The sequence below is a fragment of the Hypanus sabinus genome, chromosome 1, assembly GCF_030144855.1.
Source record: "Hypanus sabinus isolate sHypSab1 chromosome 1, sHypSab1.hap1, whole genome shotgun sequence".
NCBI classification, from domain to species: domain Eukaryota; kingdom Metazoa; phylum Chordata; class Chondrichthyes; order Myliobatiformes; family Dasyatidae; genus Hypanus; species Hypanus sabinus.
In genome coordinates, this window is record NC_082706.1 from 213836588 (window position 1) to 213856236 (window position 19649).

Below are 19649 nucleotides of genomic sequence, written 5' to 3' on the forward strand. Positions count from 1 at the left end.
GTGTGAAAGCTCAGGGCAGGGAAGAGTCTGCAGTCTAGCTGGTCAAGCTTACTTACACAATTGTAATTTTAAGATGTTTACTATTAAAAAAAAACACAAGATCGCAGGACATAGAAGCAGAATTAGGACAATCGGCCTGTTGAGTCTGCTCCGCAGTTCCACTATGGCTGATCCTTCTCAACCACATTCTTCTACCTTCTCCCAGTAACCTTTAATGCCCTGATTAATCAAAAACCTATCAACCTCTGCTATAAACATATTCATTCAATGACTTGGCCTCCACAACCATCTATGGCAATGAATTAAACAGATTCACCACCCTTGAGCTAAAGCAATTCCACTTTAAGATATAGGAGCAGAATTAGGCTCAAAGAATTCCAGAGATTCACCTCTCTGGCTAAAGAAATTCCCTCCTCACCTCCATTCTAAAAGGGCACCCCTCTATTCTGAGACTCTCTCCTCTGGTCTTAGGCTTCTCACTATAGGAAACATCCTCTCCAGATCCACTATCAAAGCTTTTCACCACTTCATGGGTTATAATGAGGTCACCCCTCAATCTTCTGAATTTTAATGACAGGCCCAGAGCCATCAGACACACTTCATAAGACAAGCCATTCAATCTTGAAATAATTTTTGAACCTCCTTTGAACCCTCTCCAGTTTCAGCACATTCTTTCTAAGATAATGGGCCCAAAACTGCTCACAATACTCCAAGTGAGACATCACTAGTGCTTTGTAAGCCTCAACATTACATCCTTGCTTTCCATATTCTAGTCCTCTTGAAATGAATGCCAACAACACACTTGCAAGCTTCACCAGACTCACCTGCAAATTAACCTTTAGGAAGTCCTGCACAAGGACTCCCAAATCCCTTTGTGCCTCAGGTTTTTGTGTTTGCTCTCCATTTAGAAAATAGTCAACCCTTTTGATTCTTCTACCAAAGTGCATGACCATAAACTTCCCATCACTGCATTCCATCTGCCACCTCTTGCCCATTCTCCTAATTCCAAGTCCTTCTGTAGCCTCTCAACTTCCTCAAAACTACTTGCCTCTCCATCATATCGCTTGCAAAATTGCCCATTAAGCCATCAATTCTACCATCTAAATTACTGACATGTAACGTAAAAAGAATAATTCCCAACACCGACCCCTGTGGAACACAACTAGTCACTGGAAGCCAGCCAGAAAAGAGTCCCTTTATTTCCACTATTTTCCTCTTGCCCATCAGCCACTGCTTTATCCATGCAGAATCTTTCCTGTAATGCCATGGGCTCGTAGCTTGTCAAGCAGCCTCATGTGTCAAAATCCTTCTGAAAATCCAAATACACAACTTCAACTGATTTTTCATTGTCAATCCTCCTTGTCATTTCTTCAAATTCCAACAGAATTGACAGGCAAATTTTTCCCTCAAGGAGGATCTGATTATGGCCTATTTTATCATGTGCCTTCAAGTACCCTGGCACATCATCCTGGCCTAAAATTTCCTTTCCTCTGCCTCTCTCCCTTCTTGAACAGTGGAATAACATTAGTTATTTGGTCCTTAATAATGGAAGCTGCCTTTCTAAGACACCGTTCCCTGAAGATGTCCTGGTACTTAATAGGTTAATACCCAAGATAGAGCTGAATAGATTTACAACCTTCTGCAGCTTCTTTCAGTCTTGTGCAGTAGCCCCTCCATACCAGAGAGTGATACAGCCTATCAGGATGCTCTCCATGACACAACTATAGATGTTTTTGAGTATATTTGATGACATGCCAAATCTCTTCAAACTCCTAATAAAGAATAGCTGTCGTCTTGCCTTCTTTATAACTACATCGATATGTTGGGACCAGGTTAGATCCTCAGAGATCTTGACACCCAGGAACTTGAAACTGCTTACTCTCTCCACTTCTGATCCCTCTGAGGACTGGTATGCGTTCCTTCTTCTTACTCTTTCTGAAATTCACAATCAGCTCTTTTGTCTTACTGATATTGAGTACCAGGTTGTTACTACAGCACCACTCCACTAGTTGGCATACTGTATACCCTCTTGTCACCACCTGAGATTCTACCAACAATGGTTGCATCATTAGCAAATTTATAGAGGGTATTTGAGCTATGCCTAACCACACAGTCACGTGTAAATAGAGAGTAGAGCATAGACAAAGCACATGCCCTAGGTGCGCGAGTGTTGATCGTCAGCAAGGAGGATATGTTATCACCAATCCACACAGATTGTGGTCTTCCAGTTAGGAAGTTGAGGATCCAATTGCAGACTTCCGGTAATGCCCTCCCTCTCCCTTCCACCATCCCACTTTCACTCTGCCTCCTCTTCTTGCTGCTTATCATCTCTCTCATGATTCTGCCTTCTTCTACTACCCATAGTGCTTTCCCCTTTCATTCCTTTTTCACCGCTCTGGCCTATCCCTTCCCTGCTTCCCCTCCCCCACTCTTTGATCTTTCCTCTGATTGGTTTTTTACCTGGCACCTTCCACCCTACCCCCACTTTCTTTATAGGGCCACTGCCCCCTCTTCTTCAGTCCTGACGAAGGGTCTCGACCCAAATCGTTGACTGCTCATTTCAATGGATGTTGCCCGACCTGCTGAGTTCATCCAGCTTGTTTGTACATCTTGGTATAAATTGGCTTTTTGAAGCAAATAGGAACTTCCGCCCATAGCAGTGAGAGATTTAAAATGTCCTTGAATACTCCCGCTAGTTGGTTGGCACAGGTTTTCAGAGCCTTACCAGGTATTCCATTGGGACCTTCCGCCGTGCATGGGTTCACTCTCTTTAAAGACAGCCTGACATCAGCCTCTGAGACAGAAATTACAGGGTCAGCAGGTGCAGCATGGACCTTCACAAGTGTAGTTGTGTTCTCCCTTTCAAAGCGTGCATAGAAGGTGTTGAGTTCATTTGGTAGGGAAGCATCACTGCCATTCTACTAACAATGGTTGTATCATCAGCAAATTTATAAATTTATACAGGTACTTTGGATCTGTCTTCACTAGGGAAGACACAGACAATGTCCCAGATGTAATAGTGGCCAGAGGACCTGGGGTAATGGAGGAACTGAAGGAAATTCACATTAGGTAGAAAATAGTGTTGGGTAGACTGATGGGACTGAAGGCTGTTAATTCCCCAGGGCCTGATGGTCTGCATCCCAGGGTACTTAAGGAGGTGGCTCTAGAAATCGTGGACGCATTGGTAATCATTTTCCTATGTTCTATAGATTCAGGATCAGTTCCTGAGGATTGGAGAATAGCTAATGTTATCCAACTTTTTAAGAAAGGAGGGAGAGAGAAAACAGGGAATTATAGACCAGTTAGCCTGACATCAGTGGTGGGGAAGATGCTGGAGCCAATTATAAAAGATGAAATAATGGCACATTTGGATAGCAGTAACAGGATTGGTCCGAGTCAGCATAGATTTACGAAGGGGAAATCATACTTGACTAATCTGGAATATTTTGAGGATGTAATTAATGGACAAGGGAGAGCCAGTGGATGTAACAAAATGGACAAGGGAGAGCCAGTGAATGTAGTGTACCTGGACTTTCAGAAAGCCTTTGATAAGGTCCCACATAGGAGATTAGTGGGCAAAATTAAGAGCACATGGTATTGGGGGTAGGGTACTAACATGGATAGAAAATTGGCAGTCAGGAAACAAAGAGTAGGGATTAACGGGTCCCTTTCAGAATGGCAGGCAGTGACTAGTGGGGTACCGCAAGGCTCAGTGCTGGGACCGCAGCTACTTACAATATACATTAATGATTTAAATGAAGGGATTAAAAGTAACATTAGCAAATTTGCAGATGACACAAAGCTGGGTGGTAGTGTGAAATATGAGGAGGATGTTAGGAGAATGCAGGGTGACTTGGAAAGGTTGAGTGAGTGGGCAGATGCATGGCAGATGCAGTTTAATGTGGATAAATGTGAGGTTATCCACTTTGGTGGCAAGAATAGGAAGGCAGATTACTATCTGAATGGTGTCAAGTTAGGAAAAAGGGAAGTACTATGAGATTGAGGTGTCCTTGTTCATCACTCACTAAAAGTAAACATGCAGGTACAGCAGGCAGTGAAGAAAGCTAATGGCATGTAGGTCTTCATAACAAGTGGAGTTGAGTATAGGAGCAAAGAGGTCCTTCTGCAGTTGTACAGGGCCCTAGTGAGACCACACCTGGAATACTGTGTTCAGATTTGGTCTCCAAATATGAGGAAGGACATTCTTGCTATTGAGGGAGTGCAGTGCAGGTTTATGAGATTGATTCCCGGGATGACGGGACTGTCATATGTTGAAAGATTGGAGCGACTGGGCTTGTATACACTGGAATTTAGAAGAATGAGAGGGAATCCAATTGAAACATAAGATTATTAAGGGACTGGACACGCAAGAGGCAGGAAATATGTTCCCGATGTTGGGGAGGGGAGTCCAGAAGCAGAGACCACAGTTTAAGAATAAGGGGTAGGCCATCTAGAACACAGTTGAGGAAAAACTTTTTCACCCAGAGTGTTGTGGATCTATGGAATGCTCTGCCTCAGAAGGCAGTGGAGGCCAATTCTTTGGATGCTTTCAAGAGAGCTCTTAGAGGTAGTGGAGTCAAGGAATATGGGGAGAAGGCAGGAATAGGGTACTGATCGTGGACGATCAGCCATGATCACATTGAATGGCGGTGCTGGCTCGAAGGGCTGAATGGCCTACTCCTGCACCTATTGTCTATTGTCTATTCATGCTATTGGGGTTTCGCTTTGCAGGAAGTAACGTCTTACAGACCCTGCCAGAGTTGCCATGCATCTGATGTCACCTCCAACCTAGTTCAAAATCATCTTTGCCTTTAAAATAACCCTCTGCAAATCATACCTGGTTTTCTGGTACAGGCCTGGGTCACCAGACTTAAATGCCACAGATCTAGCCTTCAGCAGATGACGTACCTCCTAGTTCATTCATGGTTTTTGGTCTGGGAATGTACAGTAAGTCTCTGTGGTCACACACTCATCCACATAGGTTTTAATGAAGTCAGTTACAACTGTAGCATAATCATCCAGTTTCGAAGATGAATCCCTGAATACAGTCCAGTCCACCGATTCAAAGTAGTCCTGTAGGTGCTCCTGTGCTTCCCTTGTCCATACCTTCTTGGTCCTCACTGCTGGTGCTGCAGACTTCAATTTCTGCCTATACTCAGGGAGTAGAAGTACAGCCAGGTGATCAGACTTCCCAAAGTGAGGGGGTGGAATAGCACAGTAAGCATTCTTGATGGCGGTGTAGCAACGGTCCAGTATGTTGTTTCCTCTGGTATTGCAAGTGATCTGTTGATGGTAGTTGCTTAGTGATTTTTTTCCAGGCTGGCCTGGTTAAAATCTCCCAAAACGATGGTGAAGGTGTTAGGGTGAGCTGTTTTGTGCATGTTGATCCCATTGCTCAGATCACCTGAAACCTGCTTGACATTGGCCTGAGGTGGAATGTAAACTGCTACCAAATTTACCCCAGAGAACTCCCGTGGTAGGTAAAAAGGATCGCACTTAACTGCTAGATATTCCAGGTCTGGTGAGTAGAATTGGGATAGCACTGATATGTTTGTGCACAAAAATGAATTGATCATGAGGCACACTCCTCCATCTCTACTTCTGAGAGACTCTATAGATCTATTCTGATGCTGTATAGTAAACCCTTCAACCTGAATCGCTGCATCCGATACGGAAAGGGTTAACCAGGATTCCGTGAAACAAAGGACACATGCGGTCCTAATGTCCCTCTGATTCAGCACCCTAGCTCTGAGATAATCAATTTTATTCACCAGAGGCTGCATGCTCACCAGCAAGATAGTCGGTATAGGGAGTTTAAAACCCTGATTCCTTAAGCGCACTTGTAACCCTGCTCTAAACCTGCGCTTCCTCCAAGCTGCCCTACTTGGGCACTTCTAACTCCAATCAGTATTATTTCCATCGGCTTTAAGCAGCGATAGTTTGTTTAAATGCATTAAGACATCTTTGTTGACTGTACTGATCTTGGAAGCAGTTGTGCTTTTTAGCTGTATCAGGCTGAAACTGAAATATTTAATTGTATCCATTGAGAGTACTACTGCGACTTGAGTTACCCTTAGGTGCCTCAGAAGCGAGAGAAGCCACCCACAACCATTCATGAACCTGACAGAATGGGACCCAAGGCTCTTGAAGGGAGGAGATGGGTCAACTGCAACCAGACAGGATGGATTCAGATGGGAAATAATGGCTGGCTCGGTATAGTGATGCTTCCAGCATCAACATAGAATATCCACCACTCACTAAACCCTAACCCATACATCTTTGGGCTACAGGAGGAATGTAAGGAGGGCAGAATACATTTTACACAAAGAACGGTGAGTGCATGGAACATTTTGCCAGGAGTGTGATAGAGGCAGATTTTAAGACCAGAAGACATAGAAGCAGAATTAGGCCATTTGCTCTGCTCTACGTCACTTCAAATTTATTAGCTTTCTCAGCCATCTCCCCATAAGCTTTGACACCCTTGTTTTTCCAGAACCTATCAACCTCCACTTTAAATATAACCAATGACTTGGCATCCACAACTGTCCATGGCAATAAATTCCACAAATTCACTACTGTCTGGCTAAAGAAATTCCTCATCTGTTGTAAATGGACATCCCTCTCTTCCAGGGGGCGGCAACCCACGGCTCCGGAGCCGCATGCAGCTCTTTCATCTCTGTGCTGCGGCTCCCTGTGGTTTTGGAAAATAAATGATGAGTATTTAATTTAAAAGTATTTTATGTTAGTTTGTTAGTTTTTGAAATGTAATTCTAAATTTGAAGATTATGGTGATCTTGTACAATCTAAATAAAACGTGTTTTTTGTCGCTATTAATATACGTCACCACTGCCAATGCCTGACACCCGCCAGTGCGCCATTTCTTTAACTTTTCGATCCAAGGTAGGCTAACTATGGAGAATTCTAAAAAAAGTGACTGAAGAAAACAGAACGTTTAATGATACGTGGACAGATTCATTTGCTTTCACTGCTGACGAGACTGGTTTACCGGTATGCTTAATATGCAATGAGAAACTAGCAAACAACAAAAAGTCAAAAGTCACAAGATATTTCCAGAATAAACATGCAGCCTTTGCTCAACAATATCCAGATGGAGATGCGAGAAAAAAAGTCGTTTCGGAACTGATGTGGAAGGTTGATCTGAGCAAAAATCATTTCAAGAAGTGGATGAAGTCTGGAAAATCAACTGCATATGCTAGTTTTGTTGCCGCTCCGGAAATAGGCACGGGAAGCAGTTTACAGATGGCGAATATATAAAAGAATCTTACATTAAAATCTCAGAACATCTATTCACAGACTTTAAAAACAAGAGTGAAATTGTGCAGAAAATCAGGGATATGCCCCTCTCTGCAAAGACTGTCACAGACAGAACCATAAAAATGGCAGAAGACATCACAAGACAGCAAATTAAAGACATCAATTCAGCTGTGGCCTATTCGATTGCCTGTGACGAGTTTAAAGACAAAAGTGATATTGAACAAATAGCGCTGTTCTGCCGGTATGTAAACTCTGCCGGGCCACAGGAAGAAATGATTGAGTTGATACCTCTAAAAGGCCAAACATGGGGGGAGGACATCTGTGAGGCTGTCTTGAATTGTTTAAGAGCCAAAGGAATAAAGACCACCCACCTGGTGTCAGTAGCTACTGATGGGGCACCAAGTATGACAGGAGCGCACAAGGGATTTGTGGCTTTACTGCAGAAGTCGCTGGACAGAAAGCTGCTGACTTTTCACTGCATCTTGCACCAAGAGGCACTGTACGCTCAAACATTTCCTCCGGAATGCACAGAAGTAATGGATGTTGTCATTCAGATTGTCAATAAAATAATGGCAAAAAGTTTAAATCACCGTCAATTCCGTTTGTTACTGAACGAGCTGGAAAGCGCATATTCTGATCTCCTGCTGCACAACAAAGTCCGGTGGCTGTCAAGAGGGGAGGTGCTGAAACACTTTGTCGCGTGTCTGGAAGAAGTGAAAACTTTCCTGGGCAGCAAAGGGCTCACCTTTCCTGAGCTGGGACAGCCAGAGTGGCTGGAAAAGCTACACTTCATAGTAGACATGACAGCGCACCTGAACACAGCTTTTCAGGGGAAAGGACGCACAGCCCTGCACATGTTGGAGGATGTTTTGGCATTCGAGCGCAAGTTGACAGTGCTTGCCAGAGATTTACAGAAAGGCACATTGTCTCACTTCCCCAATTTGAGAGAGTTCAAACAAGCTCACGACATGATAAATTCGGAGTATTTACATTCTGCAATCATCGCAATGCAAACATCGTTTGGGAAACGCTTCTGTGATTTCAGAGAGGAAAAAAAACACATTATCCTTCCCGGTCACTCTCCTAAGCATCGATCCATCCCCACTGAATACGACTGCATTGGCAGGTGTGAGTCAACCTGATCTTGAGATGGAACTGGCTGACATAGCCGACAAACACATATGGGTGTCCAAGTTTAGACGCTTGACAGCAGACCTTGAAGATGTTGCCCGTCAGAAGGCCGTCCTTGCTCAGAATCACAAATGGAGTGATATTGAAAACCTCCGCAAACCGGACAAACTTGTGTTCGAAACATGGAATGCTATCCCCAACATTTATGTAAACATTAAAAAGTATGCGCTTGGAGTCCTGTTGATCTTTGGATCCACATATGTATGTGAGCAGCTGTTCTCCAACATGAACTTTATTAAAATCAAACATTGCGCACGCCTCACAGATGACAGCTTGCGATCCGGTGTAAAGATGAAGGTGATGTCATACAGCCCTGATGTGCAGACGCTGTGCGCTGAGGTCCAGGAGCAGAAATCCCATTAACCAAGTATGATAAATATTTTAATTGCCTATTATTTTACATATATTCATATTTTTTCATTGTTCAGTGAAATAGTCCTTTTATTTTTCAGGTTGACAGCTGGCTGACATTATTTTTGGTTTGCTGCTGGCGGACAATTTAAGTTTGGCGTTTTTCATAAATATAAGAAGGACTCAAATAGACATTGAGTATTTTACTTAAAAGTAACCTTCAACCCAACGTCTTTTTTTCGGAGTTCAAAATGTTTTTGTTGCATGCAGAAATGTAATTTTGTTTTCTCTGCAGGAGTTCATCGATTTCATAAATGCAACACACTATAGTTTGTTTATACATAGCATAAAGGCAAAAAAAAACGTTGTATGCAGTGTTATTTAATTTTAAATGTCAAACGGGTTTTGTGGCTCCCAGTGTTTTCTTTTCTGTGAGAAACGGGTCCAAATGGCTCTTTCAGTGGTAAAGGTTGCTGACCTCTGCTCTACTCTCAGGCTGCACCTTCTGGTCCTAGCAACACGCTGGAAGAACTCAGCAGGTCGGGCAGCATCCATGGAAACGAATGGTCAACGTTTCGGGCCGAGACCCTTCACCAGGACTGAAGAGGGAGGGAGCAGGGGCCCTATAAAGAAGGTGGGGGGAGGGTGAGAAGGAGAAGGCTGGTAGATGCCAGGTGAAAAACCAGTAAGGGGAAAGATCAGGGGTGAGGAAGGGGATAGGCAGGAAAGGTGAAGAAGCAATGCAAGGGGAAAGCACTATGGGTAGTAGGAGGCAGAACCATGAAAGAGGTGATAGGCAGCTGGAGGAGGAGGCAGAGGGAGAGTGGGATGGGGGAAAGGAAGGGGAGGGAATTACCGGAAGTTGGAGAACTCAATGTTCATGCTAAGGGGCTGGAGACTACCCAGACTGTATATAAGGTGTTACTCCTCCAACCTGAGTTTGACCTCATCATGGCAGTAGAGGGGGCCATGTATGAACATATAAAAATGGGAATGTGAAGCAGAGTTCAGAGGAGAAGAGTTATAGGGCCCCTGCCCTCTCCCTCTTCAGTCCTAATGAAGGGTCTCCGCCCGAAACGTTGACTGCTCCACGAATGCTGCCTGACCTGCTGAGTTCCTCCAGCGTATTGCTTTGACCCCAGCATCTGAAGAGTATTTTGTGTTTACCCTCTGGTCCTAGACTACCCCACTATAGGAAATATCTCCACATCTACTCTATTCAATAGATTTCATTGAGATTCCTCAATGAGATACATTAGGGGCACTTAAGAATCTCTTAGACACATGAATGATAGAAAAATGGAGGACTATAGAGAACAAAATGTTTAGACTGATATTAGAGCAGGTTAATTGTCAGCATTACATTGTGGGCTGAAGGGTCTCTGCTGTGCTGCAGTGTTCTATGTGAGAATTTGAATCAGGTTTAATAACAACAGCATATTTCATGAAATTGTACTTCTGTTGCAAAACAACATCGCAATATATAATAAAGATGTTCAAGTTATCGCAAACCAGTTAGAATGCCTTTCAGCTCACCAATTTTAAATTCTCCATACAGTGACTGTGCTTTTTTGCATTTGCCATTCTTCATGTTGCCAAAAAAACTGGAAAATAACTTAAGTTGACACATTTAACTACTATGCTCCAGTAGTCTGAGTATTCACTCTTCCTCCAAAACATTACAAGAAACACATAGCACCCGATGCAAACCAAATAACTGGACATTTCCGCTACCCACAGGATTAATCAGAGCATTTTTATTTTGTATATCCAATCCTCAGAGGGATGAGAAATGGAGAGTGAGCAATTTCAAGTTCCTGCATGTCAATATCTCTGAGGACCTTACCTGCATGCAACATATTGATGCAGTTAAAAAGAAGGCAATACAACAGGTATATTTCGTTAAGAGATTTGGTTTGTCAACTAAAACACTCAAACGCCTACAAATGTACCGTGGAGTGTATTCTGACTGGCTGCATCACTGACAAGTATGGAGAGGGGGTTGTTACTACACAAGATCAAAGTTAGTTACAGAACTTGTAACATTAGTCCACTCTATCATGGGTACTTGTCTCCATGGTATCCAAGACATCTTCAAGTAGAGATGCCATAGGAAGGCTGTATCCATCATTAAAGATTCCCACTGCCCAGGACATGCCCTCTTCTCATTGTTACCATCTGGATGAAAGTACAGAAGCCTGAAAACACACTCAGCAAATCTGGAACGGCTTCTTCCCCTCTGCCATCTGAATTCTAAATGGACGTTGAACTCATGAACACCACTTCACTTCCCCCCCCCCTTATTTTAGCTTAACTAATTGACATATACATAATGTAATTCAGCTTTCTTACCAATATAAAGTTGCAGCTGCTGCTACAATGTTAACACATTACACGACATATGCCAGTGATATTAAAACTGATTCTGATTCCTCCATATAAACTACATTATTTTGATGCTATTTTCAGGAGATACTTGTTGATTAATGTTCAGCTATTCCAGAAGGAATAACTTCTGAATGACAATCACTCACCTCTAAAAGAAGCAGGGTTTCCTGGTCCGTCCAGTCTCTGGATGCACTAGCTTTGCTTTGCTGTAACAGAAAGGCAGTGAAAATTGTGAACATGCCATTGGAAATGCACCAGCATCATCTACCGCCTTAATATCTTCTCTTGATTTTAAACTTTTCCTTCCTACCCATTTATTTGGTCTGATAACCAAGGCACAACTGGTCCAATGTTAGTGGGTTATTGCTAATATTTGTTTACAAAGTCAGTTACAAGGCATTACCAAGGTAGCTGGGTCTCCAAGGATTTATGAAGGACACTACAAACACTCACACTATGGATAATATATTTAACCATAGAATATCAGTCTAGAATGTGTTACGGTCCTCATGGCTACATTTATATGCTCCAGCAATAACCACTGGATAAAAAGAACTAATAACATTCTATTCTGGGCAGAGTAACTTGCATCATACACCAGGGTGCTCTTTACCTGATGGGATAACCATAGCCTTTGGCCAGGAGCAGATGTCAAGTGGTGCCCAACCTTCATAGTGTTTCTACACTTAACCAAGACACTCTCCAGTTGACAGGTCAGCAGTGGTGGCCAAGTCACTGCTCATCTGCTCCTGACTTCCAACTCCGCTCTTCTCGCCTGCTCCAATTTCAGCAAGAGGCTTTGGCTGCTTCCTCCTCCATCCTGCAAGCTGCTTGGTTCTTGTTCTTTTCATCAAGGGCCTTGCTAACCTTACTGGAACCCTCTACGGCTGATCTCCACAGGGAATAGCCACATCTGCCATCCTTTGTCCCCGCACTCTTTGACCAAGGATTGAAACTTCAAGGTTTTCCTTTCCTGAGCCTTCGCGCATCCGTCCTCCCAGGGTACTGTGAGATCCACCAAGATGATTTCCTTGTCTTTGGTGGGCCACAGTATGATGTCTGGTTGAAGTGTGGCTTGCACCACCTCTGGGAACTGCACATCGACCCTCATCTCCCATGATTTGGAAGTTTGCAGCAGATTGGATTTAGAACTTTGATATGACTGGCATGGCCCTCTCTTTGATGAAAATGACTGCCCTGTTTGCCTCTCAGCCAGCTGGTGTCTTTTCAAACTTCTCCAGCTCCAGTGTGTTAGTGAGGGACAGCAGGACCTTGTCATGGTGCCACCTATACCACCCTTTGCATCCTGATAGTGTGTGTGCCAGTGAACCCTGCTGACCACAAAGTTTGCAGTTAGGGTCCTCTCTCAGCCCCCATGTATGCAGCTATGATGGTGTAGGGAAAGAGTCATAAATGGACTGCAGGAGGATAGAAATGCAGAAGAAATTCTCTAAAGCTCTGCCCAAGTGATCTCGCGCTTTGGAAGACCCCATTTCATCCAGATGCACCTTGACCCCAACTCCACTTCCTTCGATAACTGCCTTTTGCCCTTGCTGTTTTGTACTCTGTCCTATATACTTCCAATGATGAGGGGAGTTCAAGTGCAAGAGATTGGTGTGACATGTCCCCCTAAATAATAAGTTTACCGTCCTGGATGCTGTTGGTGAGGACGACCGACCAGGTGTAAGCCACGGCGGCAGGGCCTCTGGCACTGAGTCTGACCTTGTGGTGCAGAAGGATGGGATGGAGAAGAGGAGAGCTGTCGTCATTGGAGACTCTGTAGTCAGGGGAGCAGACAGGAGTTTGAGGACGTGAGAAGGAAACCCGCATGGTTTGTTGCCTCCCGGGTGCCAGGATCCGGGATGTCTCTGACCGGGTGCATGACATCCTGGTACGAGAGGGAAAGCAACCAGAAGTCATGATACATGTTGGGACCAACGACATAGGCAGGATGAGGGATGAGGTCCTGAAGTGTGAGTTTCGGGAACTAGGCAGAAGTTTGAAGAACAGGACCTCACGGGTGGCGTTCTCAGGATTGCTGCCAGTACTACGTGATAGTGATGGTAAGAATTGGAGGAGATGGCAGTTGAGTGCTTGGCTGAGAAGTTGATGCAAGGGGCAGGGTTTTAGATTTTTGAACCATTGGGATCTCTTCTGGGGAAGGTGGGACCTGTACAGCTTGGATGGGTTGCACCTGAACTCGAGGGGGAGCAATATCCTTGCAGGTAGGTTTGCTAGCATGGTTTAGGAGTGTTTAAATTAATTTGCAATTGTCAGCCACAGATGCATCATCTCCCTTTCAGAATACTTACTTGAGATATATCTTTTCCGCACCTTCTGAACTGCCCCCAGAAACTCCTGCCAGTGCTGCTCTGCCTTCATCCCTACTAGCGTCCCCTTCCAATGAACATTGGGCAGCTCCACTTTCATGCCTCTAATTCAGTGAGGAATAGTTTTTTTTAAACAAGTCGTGGATGGCTGCCTGGTATGACGGTAAAGGCAAATACATTAGAGACTTTTAAGAGATGTTTCGGTAGGCACATAGATGCAAAGAAGATGAGGGATACATACTTGGTGTAGTTAGGAGAGATTAGCATTTGGGAGTTTTTGATTTGCTTTTCAACTGGTTCCATACAACATACTGGGCCAAAATGTCTGTTCCTGTGCTGGTTATGTTATTTCTCTTTACTTCACTGTAACTGACAATACTGACTGGAAAATACTGTCGGGGATGACAGCAGAGCAGCAAACTTGCAATTTCTGGAAAATTCAGAAGGCACAGGAGATACACATCACAAAGTTTTCTAAAGGCAAGATGACACAATGACGGTTAATAAGTAAAAGCAAACGCAAAAGAGGGCACAAAAGTGAAAAAATATACCACGAGAACTAGGAGCTGAATCATGTCATTTGGCCCATTGAGTCTGCTCCACCATTCAATCATGGCTGATCCTTTTCTCCCTCTCCTCAGTCCCACTCCCACACCTCAGCCTCCTCCCTAAAACCCTTGATGCCGTGTCCAATCAAGAACCTATCAAGCTCTGTCTTAAGTACACCCAACGATCTGGCCTCCACAGCTGCCTGTGGTAACAAATTCCAAAAATTCACTCCCCCCCCCCACCAACCATGGGAAACATCCTTTCCACATCTACTGTTTAGGCCTTTCAACATTCAAAAGATTTCAATGAGATTTCCCCCCCCCCCCCCACCAAACCATCCTTCTAAATTCCAGCGAGTACAGACCCAAAGCCATCAAAAGTTCATCATATGATGATCCTGTCGTTCCCAGAATCATCCTTGTGAACTTCCTCTGAACCCAATGCCAGCACATCTTTTCTTAGATGAGGAGCCCAAAACTGTTCATAGTACTGATTCAGCCTCACCAGTGCCTTATAAAGCCTCAGCATCACATCCTTGCTCTTGTATTTTAGACCTCTTGAAATGAATGCCAGCATTCCATTTGCCTTCCTCACTCACCACTGAAAGTTAAATTTTAGAGTGTTCTGCACAAGGACTCCCAAATTCCTCTGCATCTCAGAGTTTTGGATTTTCTCCCCACTTAGAAAATAGTCTGAGCACTTATTTCTACTACCAAAGAGCATGACCATGCATTTTCCAACATTGAATTTCATTTGCCACTCTCTTGCTCATTCTCCTAATCTGTCCAAGTCCTTCTGCAGCTTACCAGTTTCCTCAACACTACCAGCCCCTCGAACACTCTTCGCATCATCTGCAAACTTGACAACAAAGCCATCTATTCCATCAAAATCATTGATATTCAGCAGAAAAGGTGGTCCCAACATCGACCTCTGCAGAACACCACTAGTCACTGGCAGCCAACCAGAAAAGGGTCCTTTTATTCCTACTCGTTGCCTCCTACCAATTAGCCAATCCTCTAACCATGCCAGTAACTTTCTTATAATACCATGAGCTCCTAACTTGGTAAACAGCCTCACATGAGGCACCTTGTCAAAGGCTTCCAGAAAGTCCAAATACACAGCATCCTTTTTCTATCCTATATGTAAACTCCTTAAAGATTTCCAACAGGTTTGTCAGGTGAGATTTTCCCTTAAGGAAGCTATGCTGACTTTGTCCTACTTGTCCTGTGTCACCAAGTACTCCACAACCTCAATCTTAACAATTGACACTAACATCTTCCTAACCACTGAGGTCAAGCTAATTGGTCTATAATTTTCTTTCTACTGCCTTCCTCCTTTCTTAAAGACTGGAGTGACATTTTCAAGTTTCCATTGCTCTCCCTATCAATGTGGTCAGACTAACTGGTCTATAATTTCCTTTCTTCTGCCTCTCTCCCTTCTTGAAGACTGAGGTAACATTCGCAATTTCCAATTCCTACAGAACCATGCCAGAATCAATTGAGTCTTTTAAGATCATTACCAATGCCTCACAATCTCTTCAGAACACCTTGTTCAGAATCCCAGGGTGTATACCATCTGGTTCATGTGACTTATCATCAGACTTCTCAGCTTCCCAAGAAGCTTCTCCCTAGTAAAGGCAACTTCACACGTTTCTGACACTCTCCAACTTCCACTATACTGCTGGTGTCCTTCACAGTGAAGACTGATGCAAAATATTTACCCAGTTCATCTGCCATTTCCTTGTTCCCCTATACCACCTTTCCAGCATCATTTTCCAATGGTTCACTACCCACTCTCACCTTTGTTTTACACTTCATATTTCTGAAGAATCTTCTTGGTATCCTCTTTAATATTAATGGCTAAGCTTACTTTTGCCTTCCATCTTTTCCTTCTTAATAACATTTTTTTTTTAAAAGGTGCCTTCAGTTGGTTTTTAAAAGCTTCCTGATCTTCTAATTCCACACTAACTTTTGCTCTATTATATACCCTCTTTTTGGGTTTTATGTTGGCTTTTACTTATCTCGTTAATCACGGTTGCGACATCATGCCTTCAGGATATTCCGCCCTCTTCCGGATGTATACATGCTGTGCCTTCAGAACTGCTTCCAGAAATTTTACTGCTCAGTCATCATCCCTGCCAATGTTCTTTTCCAATCGCTTTCGGTCAACTCCTCTTTCACATAGAAACATAGAAAACCTACAGCACAACACAGTTCCTTCGGCCCATAAAATTGTGACAAACATGTCCCTACCTTAGAAATTACAAGGGTTACTCATAGCCCTCTATTTTATAACCACCATGTACCTATCCAAAAGTCTCTTAAAAGACCCTATCATATCTACCTCCACCACCTTTGCCAGCAGCCCATTCTACGCACTCACCACTCTCTGCGTAAAAAACTTACCCCTGATATCTCCTCTGTATCTACTCCCCAGCACCTGAAACCTGTGTCCTCTTCTGGCAACCATTTCTGCCCTGGGAAAAAGCCTCTGACTATCCACACGATCTATGCCTCTCATCATCTTATAAACCTCTATCAGGTCACCTCTCATCCTCTGCCGCTCCAAGGAGAAAAGGCCGACTTCACTCAACCTGTTTTCATATGGCATGCTCCCCAATCCAGGCAACATCCTTGTAAACAATACACACAAAATGCTGGTGGAATGCAGCAGGTCAGGCAGCATCTATAGGGAGAAGCACTGTCGACGTTTCGGACCAAGACCTTTCAAAGGGTCTCAGCCCGAAACATCGACAGCAGTCCTGATGAAGGGTCTCAGCCTGAACCATCGACAGCGCTTCTCCCTATAGATGCAGCTTGACCTGCTGCGTTCCACCAGCATTTTGTGTGTTGCTTGAATTTCCAGCATCTGGAGATTTCCTCGTGTTAACATCCTTGTAAATCTCCTCTGCACACTTTCTATGGCTTCCACATCCTTCCTGTAGTTAGGTGACCAGAACTGAGCACAGTACTCTGATTGGGGTCTGACCAGGGTCCTATATAGCTGCAACATTACCTCTCCGCTCCTAAATTCAATTCCACGATTGATGAAGGCCAATACACCGTACGCCGCCTTAACCACAGAATCAACCTGCGCAGCTGCTTTGAGCGTCCTATGGACTCGGACCCCAAGGTCCCTCTGATCCTCCACACTGCCAAGAGTCATACCATTAATACCATATTCTGCCATCATATTTGACCTACCAAAATGAACCACCTCACACTTATCTGCATTGAACTGAATCTGCCACTTCTCAGCCCAGTTTTACATTCTATCAATGTCCCACTGTAACCTCTGATAGCCCTCCACACTATCCACAACACCTCCAACCTTTGTGTCACCAGCAAGTTACTAATCCATCCTTCCATTTCCTCATCTGGGTCAGTTATAAAAATCGCAAAGAGTAAGGGTCCCAGAACAGATCCCTGAAGCACACCACTGGTCAACAACCTCGATGCAGAAAATAACCTGTCGACAACCACACTTTGCCTTCTGTGGGCATGCGAGTTCTGGATCCACAAAGCAATGTCCCCTTGGATCCCATGCCTCCTGACCGTCTCAATAAGCCTTGCATGGGGTACCTTATCAAATGCCTTGCTGAAATCCATACACACTACATCTACTGCTCTTCCGTCAGTGTGTTTAGTCACATCCTCAAAATATTGAATCAGACTCGTAAGGCATGACCTGCCCATGACAAAGCCATGCTGACTATTCCTAATCATATTACACCTCTCCAAATGTTCATATATCCTGCCTCTCAGGATCTTCTCCATCAACTTACCACCACTGAAGTAAGACTCACTGGTCTATAATTTCCAGGGCTACCTCTATTCCCTTTCTTGAATAAACGAAGAACATTCTTTATAAATGACCTGGACAAGGAAGTGGAGGTATGGGTTAGTAAATTTGCTCATGACATAAAGGTTGGAGATGTTGTGGATAGTGTGGAGGGCTGTCAGAGATTACAGCGGGCCACTGATTGGATGAAAAACTGGGCTGAGAAGAGGCAGATGCAGTTTAACCCAGATAAGTATGAGGTGGTTCATTTTGGTAGGTCAAATATGATGGCAGAATATAGTATTAATGGTAAGACTCTTGGCAGCATGGAGGATCAGAGTGATCTTGGGATCCAAGTCCATTGGACGCTCAAAGCAGCTGCGCAGGTTGATTCTGTGGTTAAGGCGGCGTATGGTGTATTGGCCTTCATCAATTGTGGAATTGAATTTAGGAGCCAAGAGGTAATGTTGCAGCTGTATAGGACCCTGGTCAGACCCCACTTGGAGTATTATGCTCAGTTCTGGTCGCCTCACTACAGAAAGGATATGGAAACCATAGAAAGGGTACAGAGGAGATTTACAAGGATGTTGCCTGGATTGGGGAGCATGCCTTATGAAAATAGGTTGAGTGAACTCGACCTTTTCTGCTTGGAGTGACAGAGCATGAGAGGTGACCTGATAGAAGTGTATAAGATGATGAGAGGCATTGATTGTGTGAATAGTCAGAGGCTTTTTCCCAGGGCTAAAATGTTTGCCACAAGAGGACACAGGTTTCAGGTGCTGGGGAGTAGGTACAGAGGAGATATCACGGATAAGTTTTTTTTACTCAGAGAGTGTTGAGTGCATGGAATGGGCTGCCGGCAATGGGGGTGGAGGTGGATACGATAGGGTCTTTTAAGAGAATTTTGGATAGATACATGGAGCATAGAAAAATAAAGGGCTATAAGTAAACCTAGTAATTTCTAAGATAGGGACATGTTTGGCAGAACTTTGTGGGCCCAAGGGCCTGTATTGTGCTAGGTTTTCTATGTTTCTAACAGCAACCCTCCAATCATCCGAAACCTCTCCTTTCCCCATTGATGATTCGAAGATCATCGCCAGAGGCTCAGCAATCTCCTGCCTCGCATCCAAAGGTAGCCTGGGGTACTTCTCACCCGGTCCCAGTGACTTATCCAACTTGATGCTTTCCATAAGCTCCAGCACATCCTCTTTCTTAATATCTACATGCTCAAGCTTTTCAGTCTGCTGCAAGTCATCAGTACAATCAACTAGATCCTTTTCCATAATGAATACAGAAGTAAAGTATTCATTAAGTACCTCTACAATCTCCTCCGGTTCCAGACACACTTTCCCACTGTCACACTTGATAGGTCCTATTTTTTCACGTCTTACCTCTTGCTCTTCACGTAATTATATAGTGCCTTGGGGTTTTCCTTAATCCTGCCCGCTGGGCCTTCTCATGGCCCCTTCGGACTCTCCTAATTTCCTTTTTAAGCTCCTTCCTGTTAGCCTTATAATCTTCTAGATCTCTAACATTACCTAGCTCTCTGAAACTTCTGTAAGCTTTTCTTTTCTTCTTGACTAGATTTATTACAGACTTTATACACCACGGTTCCTTTACCTTTACATAACTTCCCTGTCTCATTGGAACGTATCTGTGCATAACTCCACACAAATATCCCCTGAACATTTTCCACAGTTCTTCTATACCTTTCCCTGAGAACATCCGTTCCCAATTTAAGCTTCCAATTTCCTGCCTGATAGCCTCATAATTCCCCTTACTCCA

General features: G+C 43.9%; 1 protein-coding gene across 4 annotated transcripts in view; it reads right to left on the reverse strand.

The window, feature by feature from the left end:
- smarcc1a (SWI/SNF related, matrix associated, actin dependent regulator of chromatin, subfamily c, member 1a) overlaps positions 1–19649 on the reverse strand; it is a 282864-nt gene that overhangs the window by 89690 nt on the left and 173525 nt on the right. For all 4 annotated transcript variants that reach the window (XM_059985324.1, XM_059985310.1, XM_059985330.1 and 1 more), the window contains exon 19: positions 11352–11411. In XM_059985324.1, coding sequence (XP_059841307.1) covers positions 11352–11411 — 60 coding nt within the window. The remainder of the gene's footprint in view (positions 1–11351; positions 11412–19649) is intronic.